The sequence below is a fragment of the Scardinius erythrophthalmus genome (genome assembly GCF_964197995.2).
Source record: "Scardinius erythrophthalmus genome assembly, chromosome: 6".
Taxonomy (NCBI): domain Eukaryota; kingdom Metazoa; phylum Chordata; class Actinopteri; order Cypriniformes; family Leuciscidae; genus Scardinius; species Scardinius erythrophthalmus.
Genome location: NC_138226.1, coordinates 29,637,825 through 29,663,173, shown reverse-complemented (window position 1 = coordinate 29,663,173; position 25,349 = coordinate 29,637,825). Strand labels below are relative to the sequence as shown.

Here is a 25,349-nt window from a genome sequence, read left to right as displayed (position 1 = left end):
GGGAGAAGAATATGAAATGATAAAAAAAAAATGGAGGAGTGTACAACAGCGTCACACTGCTGAAGGAAACAAAAGGAGGAGAACTCAGAGAAGGGAAAGAGAGAATGAGTGAAGTTTGATAGAGAGATAAACAGATGTGAAAAACTTCTGAAGCTCCACAAATCAGCATGTATTACTTTATTCTTAAGACTTTGATAAAGTCAGTCTAAGTTTATTGTAAAAAAGAAAAAGAGAATGCTTGGCATTTCAGTGCTTTTGAAAAAGGTACTTTGACTACAAGTATAGAAGTGCGCATAACCCGGGAGTACAGAGAAAAAAGTACATTTAAAGGTGAGCGAAGAGGAGTCTGACCGGAGATTTGTACTGTAGCGATGGCGAACAGTAAGACATTGATGGTAGTTGTCCTCCTAAGTATCTTTTTGGCAAGAAGTCACACAAGAGGTGAGTTTCAATTTATTTTCATTTTAATATGATACTCTTTAGATCTTTAGGCCTATATAGACGAGCTGCCCTTCCGTCTTCCAACAACTGGCATCCGTTGTTCGCAGATGCCACTTGACTTGATATTTTATTTCTTATTAAATTCATATTTTTATAAGTGTCCCTAAATACTTGGGTATTTGCTTAATGGTGAACATTTTAGAATAGTTTTAATCAGTCAGACAAAGTATATTGAAAGTGTGAAGTGAATCAATATGGCTGAACTTGATCAACTGGAAAAAGTCTACTTTTTTTTCTTGAACTTGAAATGCAAAGACATTTACAGTGAACTTATGCTTCAGTGGAGCTCATAATGGATGTACATCAGAATGAGGAATCTGATCTCACACGTGCATGTGAAAGCTTTGTGTTTGTTTCTGTATTTGTTTGTTGCTATTTTGAGAGGACATGCCATGACGAAGCGCTCTTCCTCTCAGGGGGGATTCTTGGGGGCAGATGAGTTGCTGAGGTTTTTGAGGGTGACAGAAGCAGCTGAAAAGCAACTGTAAATGTAGAACAGTAAATGTAGCCATTTAGTTGGAACCAAATGACATTTGTGGTCTGACTGTTTACAATAATGCCATTGAATGCGGTAGATAGGGTGGGATAGCAGTCGTTGCTTTAGACCAGGTGTTCAAACTACGTATTCTTCAGAATTAGGACATGTTCCTCTTGTGCTACAGTAATAATGTTTGTCTAATCTTTGGAGAAAACTGTACACCTCTGACTAATAATAACAAGAAATATGACAAATAAATGTACTAAGCCTTCAATATCCCCACACTTACTTATGTAATGTGACGAAAATTAACTGGAATACACACTTGAGTGAATGATTCTGTTTGCATGTGCTGAGCGCTCACATTAACCGGTTACTAACATGCTGTGCACTAACTGTCCTAGGAGAACAAGACTTATCAAAACAGAATCAGCAGAATCAAGATGCTGTGATTGAAAAAAAACTGACAGGTCAGACAATATACACTTTTATCATTTACTTTCTCATTTATATAAATAAACTGGCACTTTTCATGAATAGGGTATAACAGAATACTGACATAAAATCGATTTTAGGTGAAAGAGGATCTTGACCTTAAGAAAACATGAACTCTTTAATCACTATTTTGCGGGGGAATACATACATTAGATGTTTTTAAACTGAGATAATTACTCAAAAAAAAAAAAAAAAAACACCTCTCATGCTTTAAAAAAGTCCTGAGACGCTAAAGTTAACTCTATTGATGGAAAGTGCCAGCTGTGTTACATCTATTGTTAGATAGAGCTTCTGTATGTGTTGTAACTATTTTTAGGTTTAAAAAAAGGAAATGACACACCAAAGGATAAAACTAGTCTGTCATGGCAGGGAGAGATAAGTTTAGTTTGTAGAGGGAAATAAAAATGTTGTTAACACTTTACAATATGGTTCATTAGTTAACCGTAGAACTAACTTGAACTAAGAATAAACAATACTTCTACAGCATTTATTAATCTTAGTTAATATCATTTTCAGCATTTACTAATACATTAATAAAATCAAAGGTTGTATTTGTTAACATTAGTTAATGCACTGTGAACTAACATTAACAAACAATGAACAGCTGTATTTTTATTAACTAACACTAACAAAGATTGATAAATACTGTAACAAATGTATTGCTCATTGTTAGTTCATGTTAGTTTATACATTAACTAATGTTAACTAAACAACCTTATTGTAAAGTGTTGCCATTTTTTTTTTTAAATGCATCATACCCACATTTTACTCTCCCGGTCAAAAGTTTGAAATAATTACGTTTTTTTTTTTTTTTTTTTTTTTTTTTTTTTATGTTTGTGAAATAAGTCTGTTATGCTCACCAAGGCTGCATTTATTTGATTAAAAATACAGTGAAAACGGTAATGCACTGCGGTAATGTTAAAATAACGTTTTTCTATTTTAATATATTTTAAATTGTAATTTACTCCTGTAAAACCATACTAATATGCTGATTCATCATTTATTAATGAATACAAAATTATTAATCATGGTCATTATTATTATTAGTATTAATAATAATGTTGAAAACATTATATTCTTTTCCAGGATTATTTGGTGAACAGAAAATTTAAAAGCAGCATTTATTTGAAATAGAAATCTTTTGTAACATTATAAATGTCTTTACTGTCCATTTTGATTAATTTAATGCCTCCTTAAAATAACAAAAGTATTATTATTATTATTATTATTATTGTTATTATTATTACTTTTAATTCTTACTTTTGAATGGTAGTGTATCACAGTTTACCCAAAAATACAGTATTAAGCAGCACTGTTTTAAACATTGATAATAATAAGAAATGTTTCTTATTAATATTGGCATATTAGAATGATTTCTGAAGAATCGTGTGGCATTGAATACTGGAGTAATAATGCAGAAAAATTCAGCTTTGTCACAACAGGAATACATTTCACTTATATATGAAAACAGAAATATATAAATATTAAAATTATTATATTAAAATTAATACAAATAAAATACCAATTAATACCATTTCACAATATTACTATTGTTTATACTATTCTCTGTATTTTTTATCAAATTAACACAGACTTGGTGAACATAAGAGACTTTTTTTAACAACATTAAAAAAATATTATTTCAAACTTTTGACCAGTCATGCATGTTTTGAATTATATTTGAATTTACTTGAATATGTTAAATGCAGATCACAGTTTTATTGATCTATTTAGTAAACAGATATTTTAATCTAATCCAGTTATTAATCTAATTTATATACAATTAAAAAACATTTCTTTCAGATTTCAAAGAGCAGATCTTTGTGGAGGGCAGCGATGAGACTTTATGGTGCGCCAATAATGTCACTGATGTCAACTGGAATGAATTAATTTATATTGTGTGGAACATCAGCATGCAGGGCAGAAAATGTTATCTTGGTTTGTCACCCAAACTGGACGACACTTGTAATGATGGAAAGAGGCTGTACAACACTTCAAATGGAGTTTCATTATTCATTCCCAATATTACAATGGACGATGAAGGATTTTACTCTTGTGATTTATCACTAAAAGGAGAAAGCAGAGCTATAAATGTCTCTGTAAGCGGTGAGTTCAATTTCAAATTATTGTAACACTATTGTAAAAACTTTGAAGATTTGAAAACGCAGGTTAGGTGTAATTCCACTAACTGATCACTAACTACTGATGTTATTAACTTTCATTCAGTGATAGACTACATCTCTCTGTTTCATTGTAGTCATCATGAACCAGTGAAGAATTCAATTTGCTGTACAAAAAAAAAAAGTATTTAGAGTTAGCAATGAAGACAACAATATATAATGATGACATCATAACGATATTCAAATTAAATTAAAGTTCTATGTTTTAAAGTGACCCACCTGGAAACTTCTCTGGACAGTGAAAATGGTCAGAGGATTGCTGTCTGTAAGGCCACATATAAAAAGACGGCACCCACTCTCCACTGGGAACCTGCCTTGAACTTTTCCTTCAACAACGCTTCTGGCAAGAAGGCTGACATGTTTTTTATTGAGAATCGAGTAAATCTTCCTGATTATGTGACCATCAGTGACCTCAGCTGTGTGGCCTCATACCCCTCTCTGCAACAGAAGAGCACACTGCATATTAGGCCTACAACACCAAGTGAGTGTAATGTATTTGAAAAGGAATTTACAATTTTACTTTATTTTTTATTTTTATTTTTAAGTGGATCAGTAGTAAATTGTGTTTTGAATTCTCATTTAATGCATGTATATACATTGTTGGACATGTTATTGGACAAATAAACCAGTGAGAGTGTGAAAGTGTTTCGGAAAGGTTACTACCTTCTAAAAGTCCACAGTGTCAAATTTGCTAATATTTTGCAATGAAATATGAAGCAAATTTGACCACATTTAGTAAAGTGGCTTGTATTAAAAAGGAATAGGTTTTGACAGTTTTACAGATTAATGGAATCGCTTTACAATAAAGTTTAATTTGTTATGAATTATTAACATGAACTAACAATGATCAATACTTCTACAGCATTTATTAATTTTAGTTAATGCTGATGTATACTACTTTTTTAAAGTTGTATTAGTTAATTCACTGTGACCTAACATGAATAAACAATGGACAATTATATTTTATAAACTTACATTAATAATATTTCACTCATAGTTTGTTATTCACTCATAACTAATGTTAACAAATTAGACCTTATTGTAAAGTGTTACAGACTTTATTGAATTTTTTTTAACAAATGGGGGTGAAACTTGTTTTTCTGCTATATTACATATAACGTTACCACTTTATTTTACAGTGTTCTTGTTACGTTACATGTCTGGCTATAGTAATAATAGTAAATTATGCCAAGGACACCTTCAAATAAAATGTAACCTGTGTAACATTAATTATTATTACAATGGAAATAATCTCTCTTCTCTCTCTTCAGACAAAAAATCAACACCATTTTGGCCAACAACAATTATTGCCATATCATCTTGTGTCATTCTTGTGTCTCTGGCCGTGGCTTACAAACTACGCAAACAAATCAAGCACATAAGGTGGGTTATTTTACCGCCTTGATTCACTGCTGTTGAATCGCTTTGCGTGGTATGATGACTAATTAATACAGAATGTCTGTACAGAAATACAAAAGAAATGTCTGATCGATATCTAATTGTCTTCTCTTTAGTTCATTGAAGATGCTTTGCTGCAAATCCAAAATCTCACCGCCAGCTGAAGACAAACCACCCCAGGTGAGACGTCTCTGTCAGACCCGTTTGTTTTGTACCGTACACTAAACTCAGTTATTCACTATGTAAGGTCCATTGTAAAAGTGCTTTGTATTGCTCACTAAAGCATATGTTTCTGTGTTTAGCCTACTGGTGTGGAAGAGGTGGAGCCTTATGCAAGTTATATCCAGCGAGTCAATTCCATCTACAACTCCTCAGCTGAACTCTGCAATGCCTGATCGGCACAACACACACTCACTTTTCATGATGAAACAGGATACCAGAAGAGCACTGAGACTTAAGAGGGCAAAGACATGTCCGTGGTTAAAATTGCATATGAAAAACAATACTAGTGGAAAAACAGTCATCTCATGAGAGCATCCCCAAAGCAAACAGCGCCTGACTGAGGAACAAAAGTCACACTGAGTCAAATCATGAAACCTAATGACAGAGGAACATTTGTCTTAGTATATGATGAAGAATGACTGGGACAACTTCAGAATCAGTGATATCACTAATATGTAGATTTGTAGACACAGTGCCTGGTTAGATATTAATCATTTGTACAAATCATTCTTTTCACATTTGTACATATCTTTCCTTTCAGAGAGTAAAAGGTAAAAATCTACCCGCTAATAATACTAAAGTTTTTACATATTGCACAGAATTCAAATTATATAAATACATTTTATCACTTCACATTTTAGTATTGCTTATGTTCGTGTTTAGTCTTTGAGTTTAATACATAAACCTTTTAAAAAATAAAGGTTCCAAATAAGTGTTTTTTGTAGCAATGTCATAGAAGAACCATTTTTGTGCCATTAAAAGAATGTTCCAGTGAACAATTCTTAAAAGATACAAGTGTGAAGAACTTTTTAATCATCTAAATAACAGTTTTCCACCGACTCACTCTTAAAAATAAAGGTTCTTTATTGGCATTGATGATTCCGTAAAGAACCTTTAACATCCATTGTGCCTTTTCATTGCACAAAAGGTTCTTAACAGTAGAAAAACATCCTTTTTATTTTAGATTTTTATTGATTGATAAAATGTTCTTCACATTAAGAAAAACATGCTTAGTGTTAAGAACTGAAAGGTTCTTTGAGGAACCAAAAATGGTTCTTATGGCATCCATTTTTGTCCATGGATGTTTAAGGTTCTTCGTGGAACCATCTATGACAGTAAGAGGCATTATTTTTAATTTTTTAAACCAATGATGTTGGATGTATTTGTAAAAATTGGCCTTTTCTAATAGGCCACAAATGATCAGTGTTAAATATTGAGTATGTGACTTTTTACCTGCTTTTAACATGTCCCCCTCAGTGTTACGCACGAATGTCACATTGTGAGATTTGTGGTCAGGTGATGGCGAGTCAGACACACTCAGTCACACTGTCCCCTTGATTCAGGGTGATTCAGTGGAACGATGTGGAAACTTAGGGGTAATTGTACACTATCTGAATGCTTGTAACTGGAAACAGAAGATCAGGTACGCCCTCAGTTATCACACAGATACTCCTCCAGAAACTGAAACTGGTGGGATGCCGACCAAAATCGTTTTTGATGATGTCGTGGGATTCCCCAAGAACTATGACAGAGTGAATTTTCATTAGATTCAAGTTTAGATTTTAAAGCTTTGTACTTTTGTCTCACAATCTACTTCTACTATCACACTCTACATGGCACACAACACGAAAAGCAGATTGCTCCCTCAAGTGGATGTTTATTGGTAGTATCATTTTATTGAAACCCCTATAGACCTTATTCACAGCATCTCCATCTTTGATTTTTAATGGGAATGAAAGCGAGGCTGTGAGGGATAGACATATATCTCTTCCGTGGGTTGTACTGTTATTTAATTTGTTTTTGGATTGTTCTGCTGACAAAACACTGCAAAAATACCTTTCCAAGAAATGTCAGTAAAAAAAAAAAAATCCAGACAACATTATAAGTGATCTTGGAGCTATACAGCTTTTTAGCGGATGCAATTGAAAACACTGTATAAGTCTTTCCCTCACAGCCTCGCATTCATACCTGTCGACGGAACGGCTAAGGAAAGGCACTATATAAATAAAACTTCTTCTTCTGTCATGGCGCTGCTCTGAATAAGGTTTATTAAAGCTAAACATTAACAGGGGTGTAAAACATAGCAAAATATACATATTCGGTAATCATGATTAAATCTTAACTCTATTTTTATATATTGAGTAAATTTCTTGAGGCTACTTCTCACAATTTTTACTTCAGAATATTTCTCATGGTAGATTTATTTTTGAGAATTGATTCATGTACAGGTACATTTCTTGGCTTACAAGCTATTTGGACATTTCTATCATTATTAAAAAAAAAAAAAAAAAATACAACTTACATTGCATGTCACATATGGGGAAAGTTGCCACAACATACTCTGCCAATAGACAGTCCATTTTAGGCCTTTTAAAATTTAAAAGTACAAACTGTTGATGAAACTAAAATAAAATTACATTACTATTATAAAATTACAACATACAAAATGCATATGAATACTTGCCCTATTAATGCCCCTGGCATTTATTAAAAGTATGTTCCTTCGTTACATGTAATCAACTTTAGTATGTATTTTTTATATGTAGGCTACTTTTGTATTTTTGATTATATGTCAGTGTGGTTTTATTTTGTTTCTCTTGTTTACCCAACATATGATGATACTAGAATTTTAGTTTGGATGACAGAATTCACAAAACAATAACTTAAGATTTTTGAAATCATCATACAAAACATAGAAAACACACATTTGTTTAATTGGACCTGTAGTTAGTTACAGGACACATGTGACAACTAGCCCTGTTGTTGTTTCACTCAAGTTTTTAACTTTCTTACAACTTAAAATGTTGCGTTATAATGATTTGCCTGGATTTAACTTGTTGTGACAACCAAATATACAAGTTGACACTTAAGACAGCTTTATTTCAATAATACAGCTTTTTATTTCGAGTCTTATTTTTCTAAGTCAAACAAAAGTTTATTTTTTTACAGTGTATGTAAATGAATAATTTATTCATCACACCAAACACATTTGATTCTTCTTTGATGATTGAGAACTTCAGGAGTCATTAGAAAAATATAAATCTCACTTGAGTTTCATTATTCAAATTTATATAACACATACACATACAGTAAGATAAACATAATATGCAATTTTATTCACTGTGCGCACATAGATAAAGGCAGTTATTACTTACAATGCATCAAAATATCAAAAATCTTTAATATGTTATACTTCATGTTGTAAATATGCAGTGGGGGAGTAAAAAAAAAACAGATCTGAAATGAAAACCTCCATAAATTAATTAAAATGAATAATAAAAATTCTGAGTATCAACCTATACAAAGTCAACAAGTGCTCAAAGTTGTGTTTGTGTATCTCAGGTGTCCATTCCGGCTGAATGTGCTCATTTCAGCCACATAAGCATTTCAGTGCTCAACCCATGAGCACATAATCATCTGAACAGTCCTCACTGCTTTTTTGTTTGGCCATGTCTGTTGTCTTTTGAGGGAGCATTACAACGGCATAATCACAATCGTTGTCCTCCAAGTCTCGAGTAGGCCTTTCTGGATTGATAGTAGTGTGGTCAATAGAGGCATAGAGGACATCTTCTGTCTGTGCAGAGAGAAAACACAAGCCTGCGAATTATGATGAAGAAGTCTTTTAACTGGTATAAAATTTAAAAAAAAGTAGTATTCATTGTGTTAGTGTGAGACAAATGTTTATGACAAATGACTCTACATATAACAATGGGGTATTGTCAGAGAAACTGTGAACTTTGAGCTAGAATCAAACTGTTCAACATTTTCTTATTAAAACTTAATTTATTATTTATTGTTTGTTTACTACAACTTCCCTGAAAAAAAGGAAGAGTTGTATATGGAATTTTTTTATTTTTTTCATATTGTGTGGCTTAAAGAAGCAGAATAAATCAGGGTGGTGTCACATGTGGTTAAATGTCTTTACAGTAAGTTTCATTAGTTAATAGTTAATGCCTTAATTAAAATGTTAACTAAAATACAATGAGTTACTCATTTGTTACAGTATTTATTAATCTTTGTTAAAGTTAGTTAATAAAATTACAACTGTTCATTGTTAGTTCATGTCACCTCAGGTTGATTAAATAATGTTAAAAGTAATGTATCAGTAAATGTAGAAATTGCCATTAATAAAGATTAATAAATGCATTTGAATTATTTTTCCTTGTTAGTTCCCCTAGTGAAAAGTAAACTAAAATGTATTTTAAACACATTTGTTTTATGCTAACTATATTACAAATGCATTTACATATTTATGTACTAAATATACTCTGCAATTGTACTTTTAGTATACTAAATAGATATACTTAAAGAGTCTGCTAAATTGAAACAACTAATTTTGTACTTAATGCACTTTAGTTTAGGAAGTAGTGCTTAGGTGCAACTAAAGATATACTGAAGTACATTTGATTGTGCTGAAGTGAAACTATTGCAAGTATACTTACACTTTAAATATCTTGCATTTAAATTATACAGTGATCATACTATCCTTACTAATAGTGATATTAAACACAGGCTTAATGTTAATAAATATGCATTGTGCAATAAAGAAGAACTCCAAGTAATGTTTAATTATAATATTTATATCAGTAAGTCTCAAGCAATATGTCAGTAAATATATGAATGGGTTTGTATTATAGTTAGTATGAAATAAATGTAGGCATATTTTAAAAAACGTTTTGGCATAGGTTTTTTCTACGGTGGCCGAGAGAGCTCAATGCGCTGCAACTGAAGAAAACACATGCAAATAGAAAAACACCTGCAAATTAAGAAAACATCTTCATTAGTTTCACAACACATGTGAGCTACAAAAACTCACAACACAACCAAATACAGTTACGCACTACAAAAGTTCACAACACAACCAAATACAGAAACACGCTGCAAATAGCACAGACCACAACGGAAATGTTTCCAGGGGACCCCAATAAGTGACGAACTCGGCTGGGACATGCTTATTGCTCGTGAGCGTCCCTATGACCATACTCCCTTTTTTGAAGTGAACACTTTGACACTAGTGTGCCATTATGTAGCCGCTTGGAATGTACTTGGTGAAGGGAGCAATGAAAGACAACGTAATTTCCTCATTTATAAAACAAATGTTATCTCGATTTATGCAATCACTTCCTGGAGCGTTAATGAAAGATCGTGTCAGGTAAAAGGGAAGCAAAACACTCTGCAGATGATATTTAATGTTTTGTTTGCTGGCTTTATTTCTTACACAGCTTCAAGTTTAACGCACTTTCGTGTTATATACAGGCCGTTTCGTGTTTATTTTCACGCACTGTGCCTATATTGAGACTTTTCTCTGCGATTTGCAGTCTTTAAATCCATATAATTTGTGCTATCATTGATGGAAAAATCTGTTTGCTTATAGCAGTACTTGTAACAGTATAGAAAAAAACACAAAGGAACCCCAGTTTTGCTGATGGCACAACTGGTAAACCGAGTACGTTTGTGTGGCAGCGACCCTGGTTCAGTCCAGTATGTAGTGGTTACATTCAATGTACATCTGTTTCCAACATCTCACTGATGTTCTCTGGATAAGAAAGTTACTGGTATACTGTCTGTAAAATGTCAGTAAAAGGCAAAAATTCTTAAACTGTGCCATTATTTATACAAATTACTTTATTGTAGCCTATTTGAAGCACACGATAATGATGCCATTAGCACAATGTGTTATGAGGTCTTGGCTGTGCAAATGTCGGCAAGCCCCTATGTTAACAAGCACACTCTCAACATCGTAACCTACCCAATGCCCCATGTAAGCCATGTAGTCCTTCGTTCCACATGGAGACAGAGAGGACAGTACTAATCATGGGGATAGGTCACTTCAGCCAGTCTTTTGACCTTGTTTTTAGGTGTGTATTTTGATCTTAACATCTTTAGGGCCCGAGCACCGATGGTGAGAGGACCCTATTGTTTTTGCTCCGTTTATTCTTCTTCTTCTTCTTCTTCAAAGTGAATCGCTTTTTAGAGGGCCTAAAACATGCTCGAAAACTCACGAAACTTTGCACAAGCTTCAGAAGTGGTGAAAATTTACGTGATATGGGTTTCAGAATTGTGTGGGGCAAAATGGCTCAGTTATTGCCCCCACATTTTGCCCCGGCCCCTGGTTTCACGTACAGGTATGAAATTTGGTACATACATGTAATGACCCCAATACCTACAAAATAGCCCTGAACACAACAGGAAGTCAGCTATTTTGAACTTCCTTTCAGATTTTGGGCAGTTTTAGCCATTTCCTGATGTTGTACTTTAACGAACTCCTCCTACAGTTTTGATCTGATCCTCTTCAAATTGGTGAGTGTAATCTTAAGGCCTTTGCGACGTTAAATTGTGAAGATCTTGAGTTTTCGTCGAAGGGTGTGCCCTCGGCGGGCCTGACGAACGTACACCCAATTTCGGCCTTTTGGTGATATATGCATGATCAGATAAGTTCTCTGTCAATATTGCTTGCAGTTCCGATGTTGCTAGGCAACCACAAACAGCCTGCAGTAACTCAGGCATACGATGTCCAATCTGCCCCAAACTTCACATGTTTGATAAGAGTCCTGTCCTGAACACATGACCATGCTCATATTTGGTTATAGCAATAGTGCCACTTGCTGGTAGCAGGAAGTGTGGCAAATATAAATTACTTTGACATAGTCCTCCTATATTTTCATACTGCCGACCGTGCTCTGTTTTCCTAAAGGTGCCGGGTGGCGGCGGCACGGGTGCGAGGGCCCTTTTCATCGCTGCTTGCAAATTCAAAATATATTTTTACAATTTACATAATAAAAATACAAAGAGAGAGAAAAAATACAGTTAGAAATACAAAGTGTACAAAAAACATAAAAACACACAAAATATAATATAAATGAATATAAATCTTGTTGCCTTAAGCTCATTCAGGTAACTGCACTGAATACAAAATAATTAAAACCATCAAGAAAAAGCTAACTTAAAAAAAATGTTTTTAGGTTGGATTTAAAAATGCTTAGATTTTGTGTATCTTTAAAATGAGAAGGAAGTGCATTCTAGAGTCTAGGAGAATATGAGAAAGCCCTGTCCCCTACAGATCGTAAACGTGTCTGTGGAACAGCCAAAAGACCAGGGGTGCGCAAATGACGCTTAGGGATATATATATACAGTTAAAAAAGCACAGACAGATACTGAGGGGGCAGACCATGCAGTGTCTTATATGTGAGCATAAGAATTTTAAAATCAATGCGGAACCTGATCGGGAGCCAGTTCAAGGACTTCATTATTGGAGAAATTTGTTCATTTCTTCTGACTCCAGTCAGGATCCTAGCAGCATATTTAGCGCACATTGCAATTTGTTGAGTGTGGTTTTAGGAACCCCAGCAAGAAGTGCATTGCAGTAGTCAATGTGGGAAAAAGCAAAAGTATTGATTAGCCTCTTAGCCACAGGAAAAGATAGCATAGGGCAAAGTCTAGCAATATTTCTGAGATGACAAAAGGAATTCTTAACAAAATTGCACATGCGGGTCAAAGACAAACTCTAATCAAATATAACTCGTAAATGTTTTTATTTCGTTTGGAACTCCAAAACAGAGCCATCTATGGTTAATATTAGTGAACCAGCTTTACAAAGCTGACGAGGAGAGCCAATAAGCAAGACCTTAATCTTATCACTATTAAGACACAAAAAGTTTTGGGTCATCCATATTTTTATCTCAGAAATACAATGTGAGAGAAAAGAAACATCCACATTTTGACCAGGCTTAGAGTGAATATAAATCTTGTTGCCTTAAGCTCATTCAGGTAACTGCACTTAGGGGCATGGTGATCTTCTCAGCTGCTTGTAACAGAACTTCAGAAGAGCACCCCTTTGATTTCTCCTGTAAGGGGCATGCTGCCCTTCTCAGATGCTTGTAACAGAAAAGTACCCCTTCACTGCTACCCCCAGCCTCTGCTATTTCAGAGCAACATGCTGCTCCTTTCCGAAATATCCTATTCTTGTCTGTCTTACTTTTCCAAATCCAAAAAAAACAAAACAATCCAATTTTACACAATGTAAAATTACAGCTCAAAATGAATGAATCAACTCAACAATTACATGGCAGAAGCATTAAGGGAACAGTACATCCTGTATGTCTATGTATTCCCTAAAGGCTTGAGGTCAGCAGTCTTCTTTAATGAGCCAATATCCCAAGTTAGTAATCGTAGTAAGCATTTTTTTCTAAATTACTGTATTAATTATTTATGAATTTGACATTGACTGAATAACATTGCACTGAAGTATAATATTTCTATTGGGGTAATCCAGACATCATTTATATGCTTTTATCAATGTTGTAAAATATATAAATTATGAACTTTACATTGATTGCATTCAAGGTTTCTATTTGTTTAATCTAGGCGTACTAGCATCATAAATTTATCATAAGTTACGTCAGTTTCACCTCAAGTCATTCGCTTTGACATACTTTCCCACCTGGATTCTATTTCTGTCACATTGGTAGCATCATTTGGAGAAACAGGAAAAAACACTGAGACTAAATGTTTATCATTTGAATACTACATTAAAAAGACTCATTCATAGGAGACTTCATGAATCCCCGAAATGCAAAACAAGCCAACACAACAACTGTTTATGAGAAGGAACCAAAATTACCTATGATGAAACATCTGACAAAGATCTAAACTAACACCCTTCTGTTTTAACATGATGTTATCAGATGTGCGAGTTTGAACACCAGTACAGCAGATGTAAAAGTGCTACATACTTTATTCATGTAGGCTATAAAATTAAAATATTATTTTAACTGTACAGTTTAAATGCATTATTTTGGTAGAACTCTGATATGATTTCACGAGAGCGCCACGACGCATGCGAGAGAATTGAGAAGATGACGCAGATGGGTCTCGATGTTGTGTTTAAAATGGTTCTAAAGTGTGCGAGCCACTGTAGCCACTTGGACTATTTTAAAAGTTGTCTTTACTAACTTTCTGGGCCGGCAAGTTTCGATCCCATAGAATCCTATGAAGGAGTGAGCCAGCTCTCAGATTTCATCAAAAAGATCTTAATTTGTGTTCCGAAGATGAACAAAAGTCTTACGGTGTTGAAACAACATGAGGGAGAGTAATTACTGACAGAATTTTAATTTCTGGGTGAACTAACCCTTTATGAGTCAAATAAGCAGTCTATTAAACTCCTAACATTATAAATTATTGGCATTCTTACCCGTGTGTCTGCTGCTGTTGCTCTATGTTTGTCTTTATCTTCTAGACAAAACATACAAATTACATGTCAATAAATAGTCACTTCACAATGTAGCCATTCATTGTACACAATTAGTATCATACAGTAGCTGTCCTTTAATGTACATCCTCACAAAATTGACTGTCAGCGACAGAAGTGCGAAGTTTTGTGTGAACCACATGAACTTTGACATAAAACTGAATGTGTGCTTGAATCTCTGCCAAAGGTTTGCCTACTCAAATAAAAAGGCACTTCCTTATTTATGCATTAGCTGCAACATGCTATTTCAGAGTTTATTATTATCAGAGTAAATTCTCTTACCAGCGCTTTCAAGTTTCTTCTTCCTGAGGATAAAAATATTTAAATTATATAAAGTCACATGCACAATGCAATTTTCCATTTCCGAAACATTTAGAAAAAGTAGCACTCAGCCAATAGACTTTACAACATAACTTAGATTACTTACTAATTCCCAATAATAATAATATTAATAATAAAACAGAACCTGAATAGACTTCTAGTACATAATCTCAGTAAATCATCAAGCTCTACAGATGCCCTACCTTTGCTTGCAACTTAAATTGCCCATAGTTCCAACAAGCTCAATATGGTTTGTTGTCGCAGTATAAATACTAATGCTACAACCACCAATTGTAGACTGCTGAAACTGCCAGTGTGGTCTAAACCCAGAGTTTCAAACCTGCCAATCAGACAGAAAAAAATAAGAAAGGAAAGATATAGTAAAACAAGAGAGGGATGGAGAGAGTCATTCAGTGTAAAGCAGTCAAACAACAGACGGCTTGTATTTCCTGTGTTCTGTGGTTTCATTTGCCTCCGAGTGCATGAAAAAGTGTGCGCGACTGTGTGTTTACACATTTATTAGTGGTCATTATGCTATCTCATATCTTTCTAATTTGTGTGCTATTTGTTATTCCACGACAGCTTTTCTGATCTGGTTTTTTTTACTAATCTTCCACATGTCAAATGAATGCAAATAGCTGTCACCAGGAAAACAGGCAATACAGTGTCTGATATATTCTTTCATTTAAATGAGTTGTTGGAAAACAAGTTCCTCAAAACTATCTATGAATTGTTGTTAATTCCTCTTTATATGTATGTATGTTCACACACATGCATGTTTAAATGCTAATAACACAATTAATCATACTGTTTAAGTGTGTTCAAAGTGTGACCTGTGATGTTTGGTTTCTGACAGTTGATGCTTGTTAGGCACAGGAAGTTAAGCATTTCCTTTAAGACCACACCATACATACAAATAATAGCTTAGTCTCTTACCATGATCTGCTTTGTGTTATTGACCTTAAGTTGCTTTATAATATTTAAAAATATTATTGACTTTCTTTTGCAATCTGCTTATAAGTGTATGCCTTAAGCTCAATGAAGCACATTCATTTTTTTGTATTTTTTTTATTGTGATCAGATGAGCAGTATGAGACCACCACAAATGCATCAAAGGCAGTGTATCCAGTAAAACCACCTGCACTTTGTTGCACTTTCTGCCATCAGGATGTTACAAAAGTAGAACACAGAGCAAGACAGCTTCAAGACAGCAAGTATTGGGCAATTTTAGCCTTGATGTCAGACACATTTCTTTATGGTGGATTTCAGAGGGGATGAAAAATTATCAGAGCATCATCTTGTTTACTCTCTTGCAGCTTACTTTGGGTAAGAGTTATAACCTTATGTATATTTTTTTAAGTTGGGTTATGGTTAAACATTAAATATTATTTTATGACTGCCTGTCAATCTGTTTTATGAACCAATTGCTGAATGTAACTCATAGGGTTTTCTTAACATTAATCATTATTCAGAACACAAAGTATTATTTTTACTATAATAGGATGCTGTTAAGTAGTACTAAATGTGATTTATTTTCCAAAGAATTAAACAATAATCAGGCTTTATTGGTGAAAGCAGGAAGGCAGACGAAGAAGATCCAGTACAAAGATTTTATTACAATTCAGAAGACAGGCAAACAGGTTGAGCAACACACACATACACATAACTGTGATCGGACAGAGACTGAATGTGAGGGACCAACTTATATAGCAAACACAAATGAGGATGATTAATGGAACACAGCTGACACATGTTAACTAATGATTATGCAGAGGAGCGAGAAAATTGAACAAAGTAACACATGCTGAACATGAAAACAAACTAAAAGTCCATGATAAAGAAACTAGGCTGAACATAATAGGACAGAAACATTCTTATTGTATAATTTTGCAGACATTATAGGAACATTACTTTTTAATGTTCTCTGAATGTTCTGAAACAAGTATATATATATTTTTTGTTTAAATCCGAAAAAGGACTCCAGAATCCTTAGCTAAACACCCACCCAAAGCACAAAACAGGGTGGTGGATTGGACCAGGGGGAGGGATGGAGGGCCAGGCCCATGAAGAGGATGAGAGCCTGGACCATGGAGCAGTGGTGGACCTGGACTGTGGAGCAATGGACGAGACCATAAACAATGAAGCAGTGGCGGACCCGGGTCGTGGGGCAGTGGACGAGACCATGGAGGATCAGGTGGCCATGGTAGATCCAGCAGTGATGGGGGCCACCAGGGTGGAGCTGGCGGAGGCAAACACCACCACAGGGAAGTAGGTCGCCATGGCAGACCAGACACATGAACGACCTTCATTACCGTGAATTGGAGCATAGAACTCTCTTGGACGGCCTCTGTGTCCGTGGCATGGAGCACAGAGAGTTCATGGACAGCCTCCATAGTCTAAATAGAGCCTTCTTGGTCGTGATGGCAAACAGAGAGTTTAGGAAAAGAGGAGTCTTGGGAGTAGTTGTAGTGGTCACCGCTGCTTCTGAGGAAGTGTATGCAGCCCACAAACACAACATAGCAGTGGCACTATGTGGAACTTTGGACTTTACTTGATTGCCTCTCGAACTGACCTTAACTCTGGATCCATTATACTTGTGATCAGTCTCATTCCTCCCAAGACTGGGAGGTTCGTGGTGAACCAAGCTCTACTGCCGTTGGAGTTTGGTATGTATCAAACATTAAGTATGGGACATACCAAGCCTCAATCAAAAAGCTAGCGCAGACGAAAGCTGACTGTGTTGTCGCCTCTCGTTGGCCGTGTCTCTGCCAAAAGGCTGCGCTTAACCACACCAAAATGACTAAAGGCGACTGTCAACTAGCATGTGTGTTCTGAGCCTGTGTGCAAGTAAATATCTGTCTATATCAGCAGATTTCAATAGTCTATTTTCGTCATTCAAAAAGGAAACCGTTAGGCCTGCAGATATACAAACCTTAAACAAAGCAGCACTTGCTTAGCATTTTGAATATCAATCAAGCTGATCACTTCCTTCATTCCAGTCGGCTCATGTTATTATGAAAATATTTGTGCATTGAATGCTTATGTAAGATGATGTAAAATTATGCCAGCCTTCTGTCTGTACCGTCTTGGCTTTGCTCGCTTTCATAATTTTCGCTTTTATTCTTGTGCACTGACTCATTCACTTAGCTGAACAGCCAGTCAGAGTACTCTCTCTCTCCCCATCGGCCCAACACCGATTCAACATACTGAATCGGCCCAAAAAAAAAACATGACTGCATAAGAAAAACTAAGCCGACCAAAACTTAAGAATGATATTGCCCAACTGTTGGCTTGGTGTGTCCCGGCCTTTATGACTGTCTTTGGTTCACTGCAGTTCCCTTTCAAAAGCTACTCTCAATGCTGCGCTGATTTAAGCACAATGGGAAAACATCTTTGTTTGACCGGTTGTGAACATTGGCAAACACGCCAAGAATTGGCTTAAATAACCTCTGATGATGATGATATTCCATCCCCGGCCCAAGCTTTAAACCTTCATATTTGGCCCCTGAGGGGGACCAGTTTAGAGATGCTGGATTTCCAGCAGATGTAATAGAGACTATTCTAAGTACTAGAACTCCCTCCACCAGACGAATGTACGCCCTTAAGTAGCTCGTCTTTGAAAGGTAGTGTATTATACATCATGCAGACCCAGTTCACTGCCAGACTGTTTAAGTGCTGAAGTTTCTGCAGGAAAAGTTGTCAGCATGCATATGTCCTGCTACTCTCAGAGTGTTTGTGGCTGCCATTTCGACTTGCCATGCTTTGATTGATGGGGTTTCGGTGGGGAAACACCCTCTGATCGCCTGCTTTATTCGTGGAGCTAGGTGACTGAGACCACCCGTCAGAGTGAAAGTTTCCTCATGGGACTTAGCTGTGGTCCTTAAGGGGCTAGTTGACAACACCTTTGAACCACTAGAGTCAGTGGCGGTCAAGCTTCTGACTCTAAAAATGGTTTTCTTTATGGCTATATCGTCACTAAAGAGAATTGGGGATTTGCAGGCTCTGTCGGTTTCGCCATCCTGCTTAGACTTTACCTCTGGACTGGTCAAGTGCTGCATTGCCGCACTGGGGACGTGTTCAGGATGTTGTTCAGACAAAGTGACCTGAAAGCACACCTGACATCTGATAAGGTCATCATCAGAGGTTATTTAAGCCAAATTCTTGGCATGTTTGCCACAAATGTTCAAGTTTCAAGTTTAATTTATAAAGCACATTTAAAACAACCTTGGTTGACCAAAAGACTTTTAAAAGTCTTTTTAAAAGACTTCTAAACTCAGACACTGTGGACACTGTTTTGATAGATGACAGCAATTTGTTCCATAACCTGGGGTCCATCCCTGCATTGAGGTGTTCACAGCATCTCGTTACCGATTTTTCAGGGAAACCTGTAACCTGAGACGTTTTAAGGAGAAAATACTCAGAAATTGTTTTCACTGATTAATTTGCACATGGTTTGTCTTAAAGCATAACACCACCACATAGACATAAACTACATTAAAATCTTGATTTTCACCACAGGGGGTCTTTAACAATTTTCAGTCTTGCAAGCATCCACTGGATTTGTCCCATAGTTTTAAGTTTCCACAGATGTTTCCATCCACGCTCATTAACTAACTGCTACATGTTGTCTCATTGACTCCTAACATATACCGGTGCAAAAGCTTTTTAAACTCTATATTGAATCATTTCAACATGTTTGTCATTGTTAAATGTTTTAATAAAGAAATATTTAGGAATGTTGTTCTAAAATGAATGGCTTGACTGCAATATGTGCCATTAACATGCCTGCTTTAATTGGTTAATATCTTGATTATCTCTCTTGTACAAGGTATACACACATCCATACGGAAGGGACAGACTGCAATATTTCATTTCCATGAATTTTCATTGGGGACCATTCATTCGATCGAATGGAAATACCACACAATCAACCAAACCATCCTGCTGGCCAGGATCAAACTAAATGAAAAGAGTTCAAAAATGTTCAGCAAGAGGACTGGGATGCAAATAATGGAGAATGGTACACTTCACATTGAAGATATTAAAGATGAAGACTCTGGGAACTACTCTTGCACCATCATTTTCCATGATCAAAGGATGGAGACAGAGCAGATTTTTCTTCAAGTACTTAATGGTACGTTCTATATCTTATAAATGACTAAAGGTCATTTCTCAAGATAATCAGACAATAGGATGATGGAATAATTATCTTTGGCAGAAGCTATAGTCAATAACAATATCATCAATGCATTCTGTAAGCAAAAGTAAAATGTAAAAGTCTCCTCTTTCTGACACACCCATTTCAGGTCCTAGAGCAGGGATGGGCAACTTCAGTCCTGGAGGGCCACTGTCCTACAGAGTTTAGCTCCAACCCTGAAACAAGTAATAAAAACTCGGTGAGTGTTTTAGCGCAATTTTCTCACCTCATGGGATCACAACACTAAGAGATAGTAAATCTTTTCCTGGATTTTTTTTGTGCGTTCCCGAGATTAGACCTTCCTTAACATAATGCCGAAAACCCGAAGTCTCTAGGTGGTCTGGTTGAGGAGTAGATAGAAGTGCAAGATTGGTGCGCACAGACGCACATAACAGAAATCATGAGTTAACAATCGCAATTTCCGGTGGAAAATTGCGCTAAAAATCACCTGCCTGTAACTTTCTAGTAATCCTGAGGACCCTGATTAGCTTGTTCAGGTGTGTTTGATTAGGGTTGGAGCTAAACTCTGTAGGACATTGGCCCTCCAGGACCGAAGTTGCTCATCCCTGTCCTAGAGTTTCTTCTAATGAACTGATGAGTTGAATCAGGTGTTTTTGATTGGGGAGACAAAGAAAATGTGCAGTGTTGGGGGTCCTTCAGGAGCAGGGTTGGGAAACAATGCCTTACAGAATGTTCACGTTAAATTGTAAACAGGGTTGGGAAATTTATGAGCAGGGTTGGGAAACACTGCTGTAAGGAATGTGTATTCTTTGGTAATGATCATTTGTTTTTTTCTGCTGAAGACTTGAAGACTGAACAACCAAACAGCACACTCTACACCACAACATCGAAACCATCAGGTACCTTTTCATTCACTTAATTTAATGTGAACATCAGATTAAAGGCACATTCTACTCCTCATATAACAAAGAACATGTTGATTTAGCCTTTTCACACTTTGCTTAGTCACCTAGAATTTCATAACAAATACTTTTAAAATGATGCTGGGCATTGTGCAAGATGCAAAGCAATATGTCACTTCCCCACGAAGAAAAAGTATAGTTAAACATTTTAAAGAGGTCATATTAATAACTAATTAATTAATTAATTCATTCATTCATTCATCCCAAGGCCTGAATAACACTGTGACATTATTTTAAAGTAAGGAACAGCACGAGGTTATGTTTAGGAAATATCTTTCATATTCCCACCCCTTTACCTCACATTAACTATGCAAGTCATGTTTCTGATCACCCAATAATAGGCAACATTGTTGTGACACTTTTTTATTATTTTTTACACACACACACACACACACACACACACACACACACACACACACACACACACACACACACACACAAATACATTTATAAAATTACAATATAACATGGCCTTAAGCAACAGAGTAGCAAAAATACAAAATCCACTTGACTACAATGTACTGGAAAATGCTACATATATACATACATCATACAGATCTTGTTTTCTTTCTTTTCCTTTCGCAGTAGAAACCCACGTTCCTGGCACAGCATTGATCACAATAACTGTGTGCTCGGCACTTGCAATCCTCTTAATTGTAGCCGCTATTTTCATCTTTAAATGTAGAAAAAAGTGTTGCTGCACTTCAGGTTAGTGTTATTGTATTTTTATTATTTCTCTCTTGTATATTAATCATATGACTACTTCAAAAATGTTTTCAATGCATCACTTACTCACCCTCATGTCATATGAACCCTACATGTATATATCTTTCATTCCTCTTTTATAATTAATGTCAATGTGAAATAGTGTGGTAATGCAAAACTTCATAAAAGTACTATACAGAAACTTGGTTAATATGACTCATTCAATAGCTATATTCATTTTATGTAATAAATATAACACGTTTTGTAATTTTGTTATGATAGAAATTGGGTGTCTGAACTATAATCTGTCCAGTGACATATGAGGTCAACAAAAATATGCAGGATGCTCAGATTCATTGAAAATTGAGTGGGAAAGTTCTATCAAAACCCACTCAACAACTCTATCAAAATTTGTTGGTGTAGTTACTGCATTGCCTTTAGGTGTCATGTGGGTGTAATAAAGCGCATGAAGAAGTGGAGAAAGAAAAACAGTCTTTAATAAATTTAACACAGAAAACATTGACAATACTGAACAAACAACTGAACAAAGCACATGGGGTTAAATACATGTGATTAAGGATAAAACAGAACAGGTGTGGGAACTAATTTACAACCAGGGAAACAAACAAGAGAACTAAAGCAGGCAAAAAAGGAACAGAACACATTGAAACAAAAACAAAACTGAACATACAGTACATGTGACAGGACAGTATTTATTTAAAAATGCATAATCAAAGTACATATAAAATGAAATTAATAATCATTTGAAATGCCACTACCTAATCAGATTTTGCTTTTGCTCTGTTTTGCAGAAGAGCCCATCTACGCAAATAAGACAGCTTAAATTTCAAGGAAATAAAAGGTCACAGGTGGGCAGAAGGATGTCAGATGACAAAACCAGATAAAGGCCCTCTAATTTGTTGATGCATTTCTGCAGGCCAAAACGGAAGTTAACACCACCCTGGTTCCCTCAACAAAAAAAAAAAAATGGTTTATGGTTAAGTGATTATTATTTTATTTTTTTATTTTCTGTTGCTGTTCATATGTGTTAAGTGTATATGTTGTACATTTTTGATAGTTCACCGCTGAAATCTGTGCTTACCACTGACAGTGAAATTGTTGTGTAAAATGTCAGAACACATTTTGTATTTGTATTTGTGGTATCTATTAGCAACATAACATTTTTTATTATTATTTTACTGTTCTGTGGGTCCCACTTTATATTAAGTGCATTTAACTATTATGTACTTACAACTAAATTAAAAAAAAAAAATCTACAATGCTATTGTGTACTTAATTGTTTTTCCACATTGTACTTATTTTTGAAAAAATCTGCATATAAATACATCTGTAATTAATTTCTGTAATTACATCTATAATTACCCTTCCCTTACCCACCCTTAAACATATACCCATACCACTAAACCTGTCCATAACCTTACCCGTATCCTACATCAATAGCAGCACAAGCGTTTTGCAACAGACAATGAATTCAATCAAACAACTGTTCCTATTTGTCTAAATGTAAGTACATAAAGACCTATAATATAATGTGTGACCGTTCTGTGTGGTGCTGCAAGGAGTGTGTGTTTGTGTATTCTAATTTTTTTTTTTTTTTTTTATTCCAGTTGATTCAATGCAAATACTTCAAATGCTGAGAGTTTTCTTTGAAAACCTAAACACTTGATATTAAGGTTTTCTATCATTGTACAACTTTTTGAAAGAGCAAATGGCTTGTTTGTCAAACTGAAAAGTCTCTAAATCTCTAAACAGTAGTTCTGTGGTGATCTAGCAGTGGTTAACTGACCTCTTTATAACTATAGAGAAAATGCGGCAGTTGTGCGCTTTATTAAAGCTGTGCAGATTATGTTGCACATTTAACCATCAAACTAAACAATGAATAAAACTAACAAAGTGACTAATGACTAGTTGAGGACTTGCAAAAAAATGTGAATACTGTATGGCCAATGTGATAGATGAGGCCAACAAGTTTGTGACATCTGTGGTGTGTTGTGGTCAAGGCTGCTATGCAGAAATTGGTGCACATGCTTTTTTGTTGTCATCTCAGTTACTGTAAACATTTTTTTTTTCTCAATGTGGTGTTTTATTATTAAAGAAATCACGCTTAAATGTGTCAATACGGAACGCATTTGATGGCTGACAAAAATACCACTACTGTATTTGTTCATTTTTACTTTTCTACTTCTGTTATATTTTGGTGATTGAGCAGTGTTTATAATAAGAACCTTAACAGTGGTGTGGAATCCTACTTGAGATAGGCCAAGGCAAACAGATCATGCAAAATAAAACAAATCTCTGGACAAAAAAAAAAAAAAAAAAAAAAAAAAACTGACCCCATTTGTAGATTATTTTCTTTTCAATTCAGATTTGAGTAAAATTGTCAGTCCCATTTTGAACACTAGAGGTCAGACTGAGAACAGTCCCGTTAGGGCTCTTTACAGTTTCAATTTAAGTTTCAATTTGTATCAAATTAGGATTATATCTACTGGTTTCAAAGACAAGACTTAAACCTAGTCCCAGATTAAATGCATTACTGGGATGTTTTAACTGAAAACAAATTGCACGGTCATATCTTAAAATTAGTTAGTGCCATTGTTTAGTCTCAAGATGCACACCTAGGCCTTAATGTGTTTTTCTAAGGCACATGTATAAAAGATACATACATGTCCTAATTAAACTAAGGCCTTATCCTAGTTTAATCTAAGCCCTGTCAGCGAAACCAAGCCCTTGTGTATTAAACTAAGGCATACACATTAAGTTAACCTCAACCAGTGCTAAAGAAACTACAGTTGAGCCAGAGGTTCCATTATGCCTGCCTGTCAGGGTTCTGTCACCTTGGTTGCATTCTTGGTTTAGTCGTAACAGCAGGTTCCTGACACTCATGTATTGTTTGTCTTATCCTTTGTGTGAATGTATGGCTTTGGGTTGTCCTCTGGGCTGTCTGGGTTCTGACACTTCAGTCTTGTTTTGGTTCAGTTTCAATGTCGGGTCCAGACATACTGTCAGTCTTGTTTTCTGTTTGAGCACTTGGTGGATGAAAGTTTGTTTGTTGCACTCTTCTACGTGTCTTATCGTTAGCCTCATAGCATAATTGCCTATGTTCTATTTAAAAAAAAAAAAGACTCATAGGCAATTATGCTATGAGGCTAACGTTATGTGTTTCTGTGAGCCCATGGCTTCTGTCATGTTTGTTTTCTATGTGCCTTTTGCACTTGGTTTCTGTGTATCATGTGCCATTCTGTCAGTCTCTATTCTTGGCCCTGCCACCTTGTTACCTGGTCGGTTTATTTGCCCCTCTTGGTCTCCCTCCCTATTTATTCCCCCTGTGTGCTTTGTCTTGTGCTTAATCGTTGTGGATGTTTTCCCTGTACAGGTTTCTGTTGTGTCCTGCCTTGCCCTGTTTTCCTTGCCTGTCCAGCCAGCCGTGGTTTGCTCCAGTCCTGTCACCGCCGACCCTGGACTGTGTTTTTCCCCCACAGGGTATATCTTTGTCTTTTGTTTTGTTTTGAACTTTAAATAGAGCCCATTCATTTCTCAGTCCTCGCTCTCTCCTTATCCAAGACCTGACACCCATATTACAATGCATTAAATGGAAAAATGGGTCACACTTTATATGAGGTGTACTGACAATACTGACAATGTACTTTTTGTATTCATGTTG

The 25,349-nt window shown here is 35.5% G+C and overlaps 3 protein-coding genes across 6 annotated transcripts; 2 read left to right on the top strand and 1 right to left on the bottom strand.

The window, feature by feature from the left end:
- LOC308692334 (uncharacterized protein) lies at positions 1–7,548 on the top strand. 4 transcript variants are annotated; one of them, XR_014030329.1, is made up of 8 exons: positions 14–441; positions 1,384–1,449; positions 3,278–3,580; positions 3,866–4,135; positions 4,926–5,037; positions 5,169–5,232; positions 5,355–6,978; positions 7,229–7,548. XR_014030329.1 is itself a non-coding variant. In XM_081368261.1 (7 exons), exons 1-7 carry the CDS (start codon positions 372–374, stop codon positions 5,445–5,447), a joined length of 978 nt encoding a protein of 325 aa, XP_081224387.1. In that variant the 5' UTR covers positions 1–371; the 3' UTR covers positions 5,448–7,472. The 4 variants fall into 4 exon arrangements, 2 of the variants coding, with proteins under 2 accessions (XP_081224387.1, XP_081224388.1); XM_081368261.1 differs by having other exon boundaries at positions 1–441; positions 5,355–7,472; XR_014030328.1 differs by lacking the exon at positions 1,384–1,449 and having other exon boundaries at positions 12–441.
- LOC308692337 (uncharacterized protein) lies at positions 7,463–15,324 on the bottom strand. Its single transcript, XM_081368265.1, has 4 exons — positions 15,046–15,324; positions 14,804–14,826; positions 14,465–14,505; positions 7,463–8,848 (listed from the first exon to the last, which is right to left on the bottom strand). Exons 1-4 carry the CDS (start codon positions 15,069–15,071, stop codon positions 8,669–8,671), a joined length of 270 nt encoding a protein of 89 aa, XP_081224391.1. The 5' UTR covers positions 15,072–15,324; the 3' UTR covers positions 7,463–8,668.
- LOC308692335 (uncharacterized protein) lies at positions 15,242–23,989 on the top strand. Its single transcript, XM_081368263.1, has 5 exons — positions 15,242–16,168; positions 19,671–19,976; positions 20,843–20,899; positions 21,548–21,670; positions 22,480–23,989. Exons 1-5 carry the CDS (start codon positions 16,117–16,119, stop codon positions 22,509–22,511), a joined length of 570 nt encoding a protein of 189 aa, XP_081224389.1. The 5' UTR covers positions 15,242–16,116; the 3' UTR covers positions 22,512–23,989.
- The last annotated feature ends 1,360 nt before the right edge of the window (positions 23,990–25,349 follow it).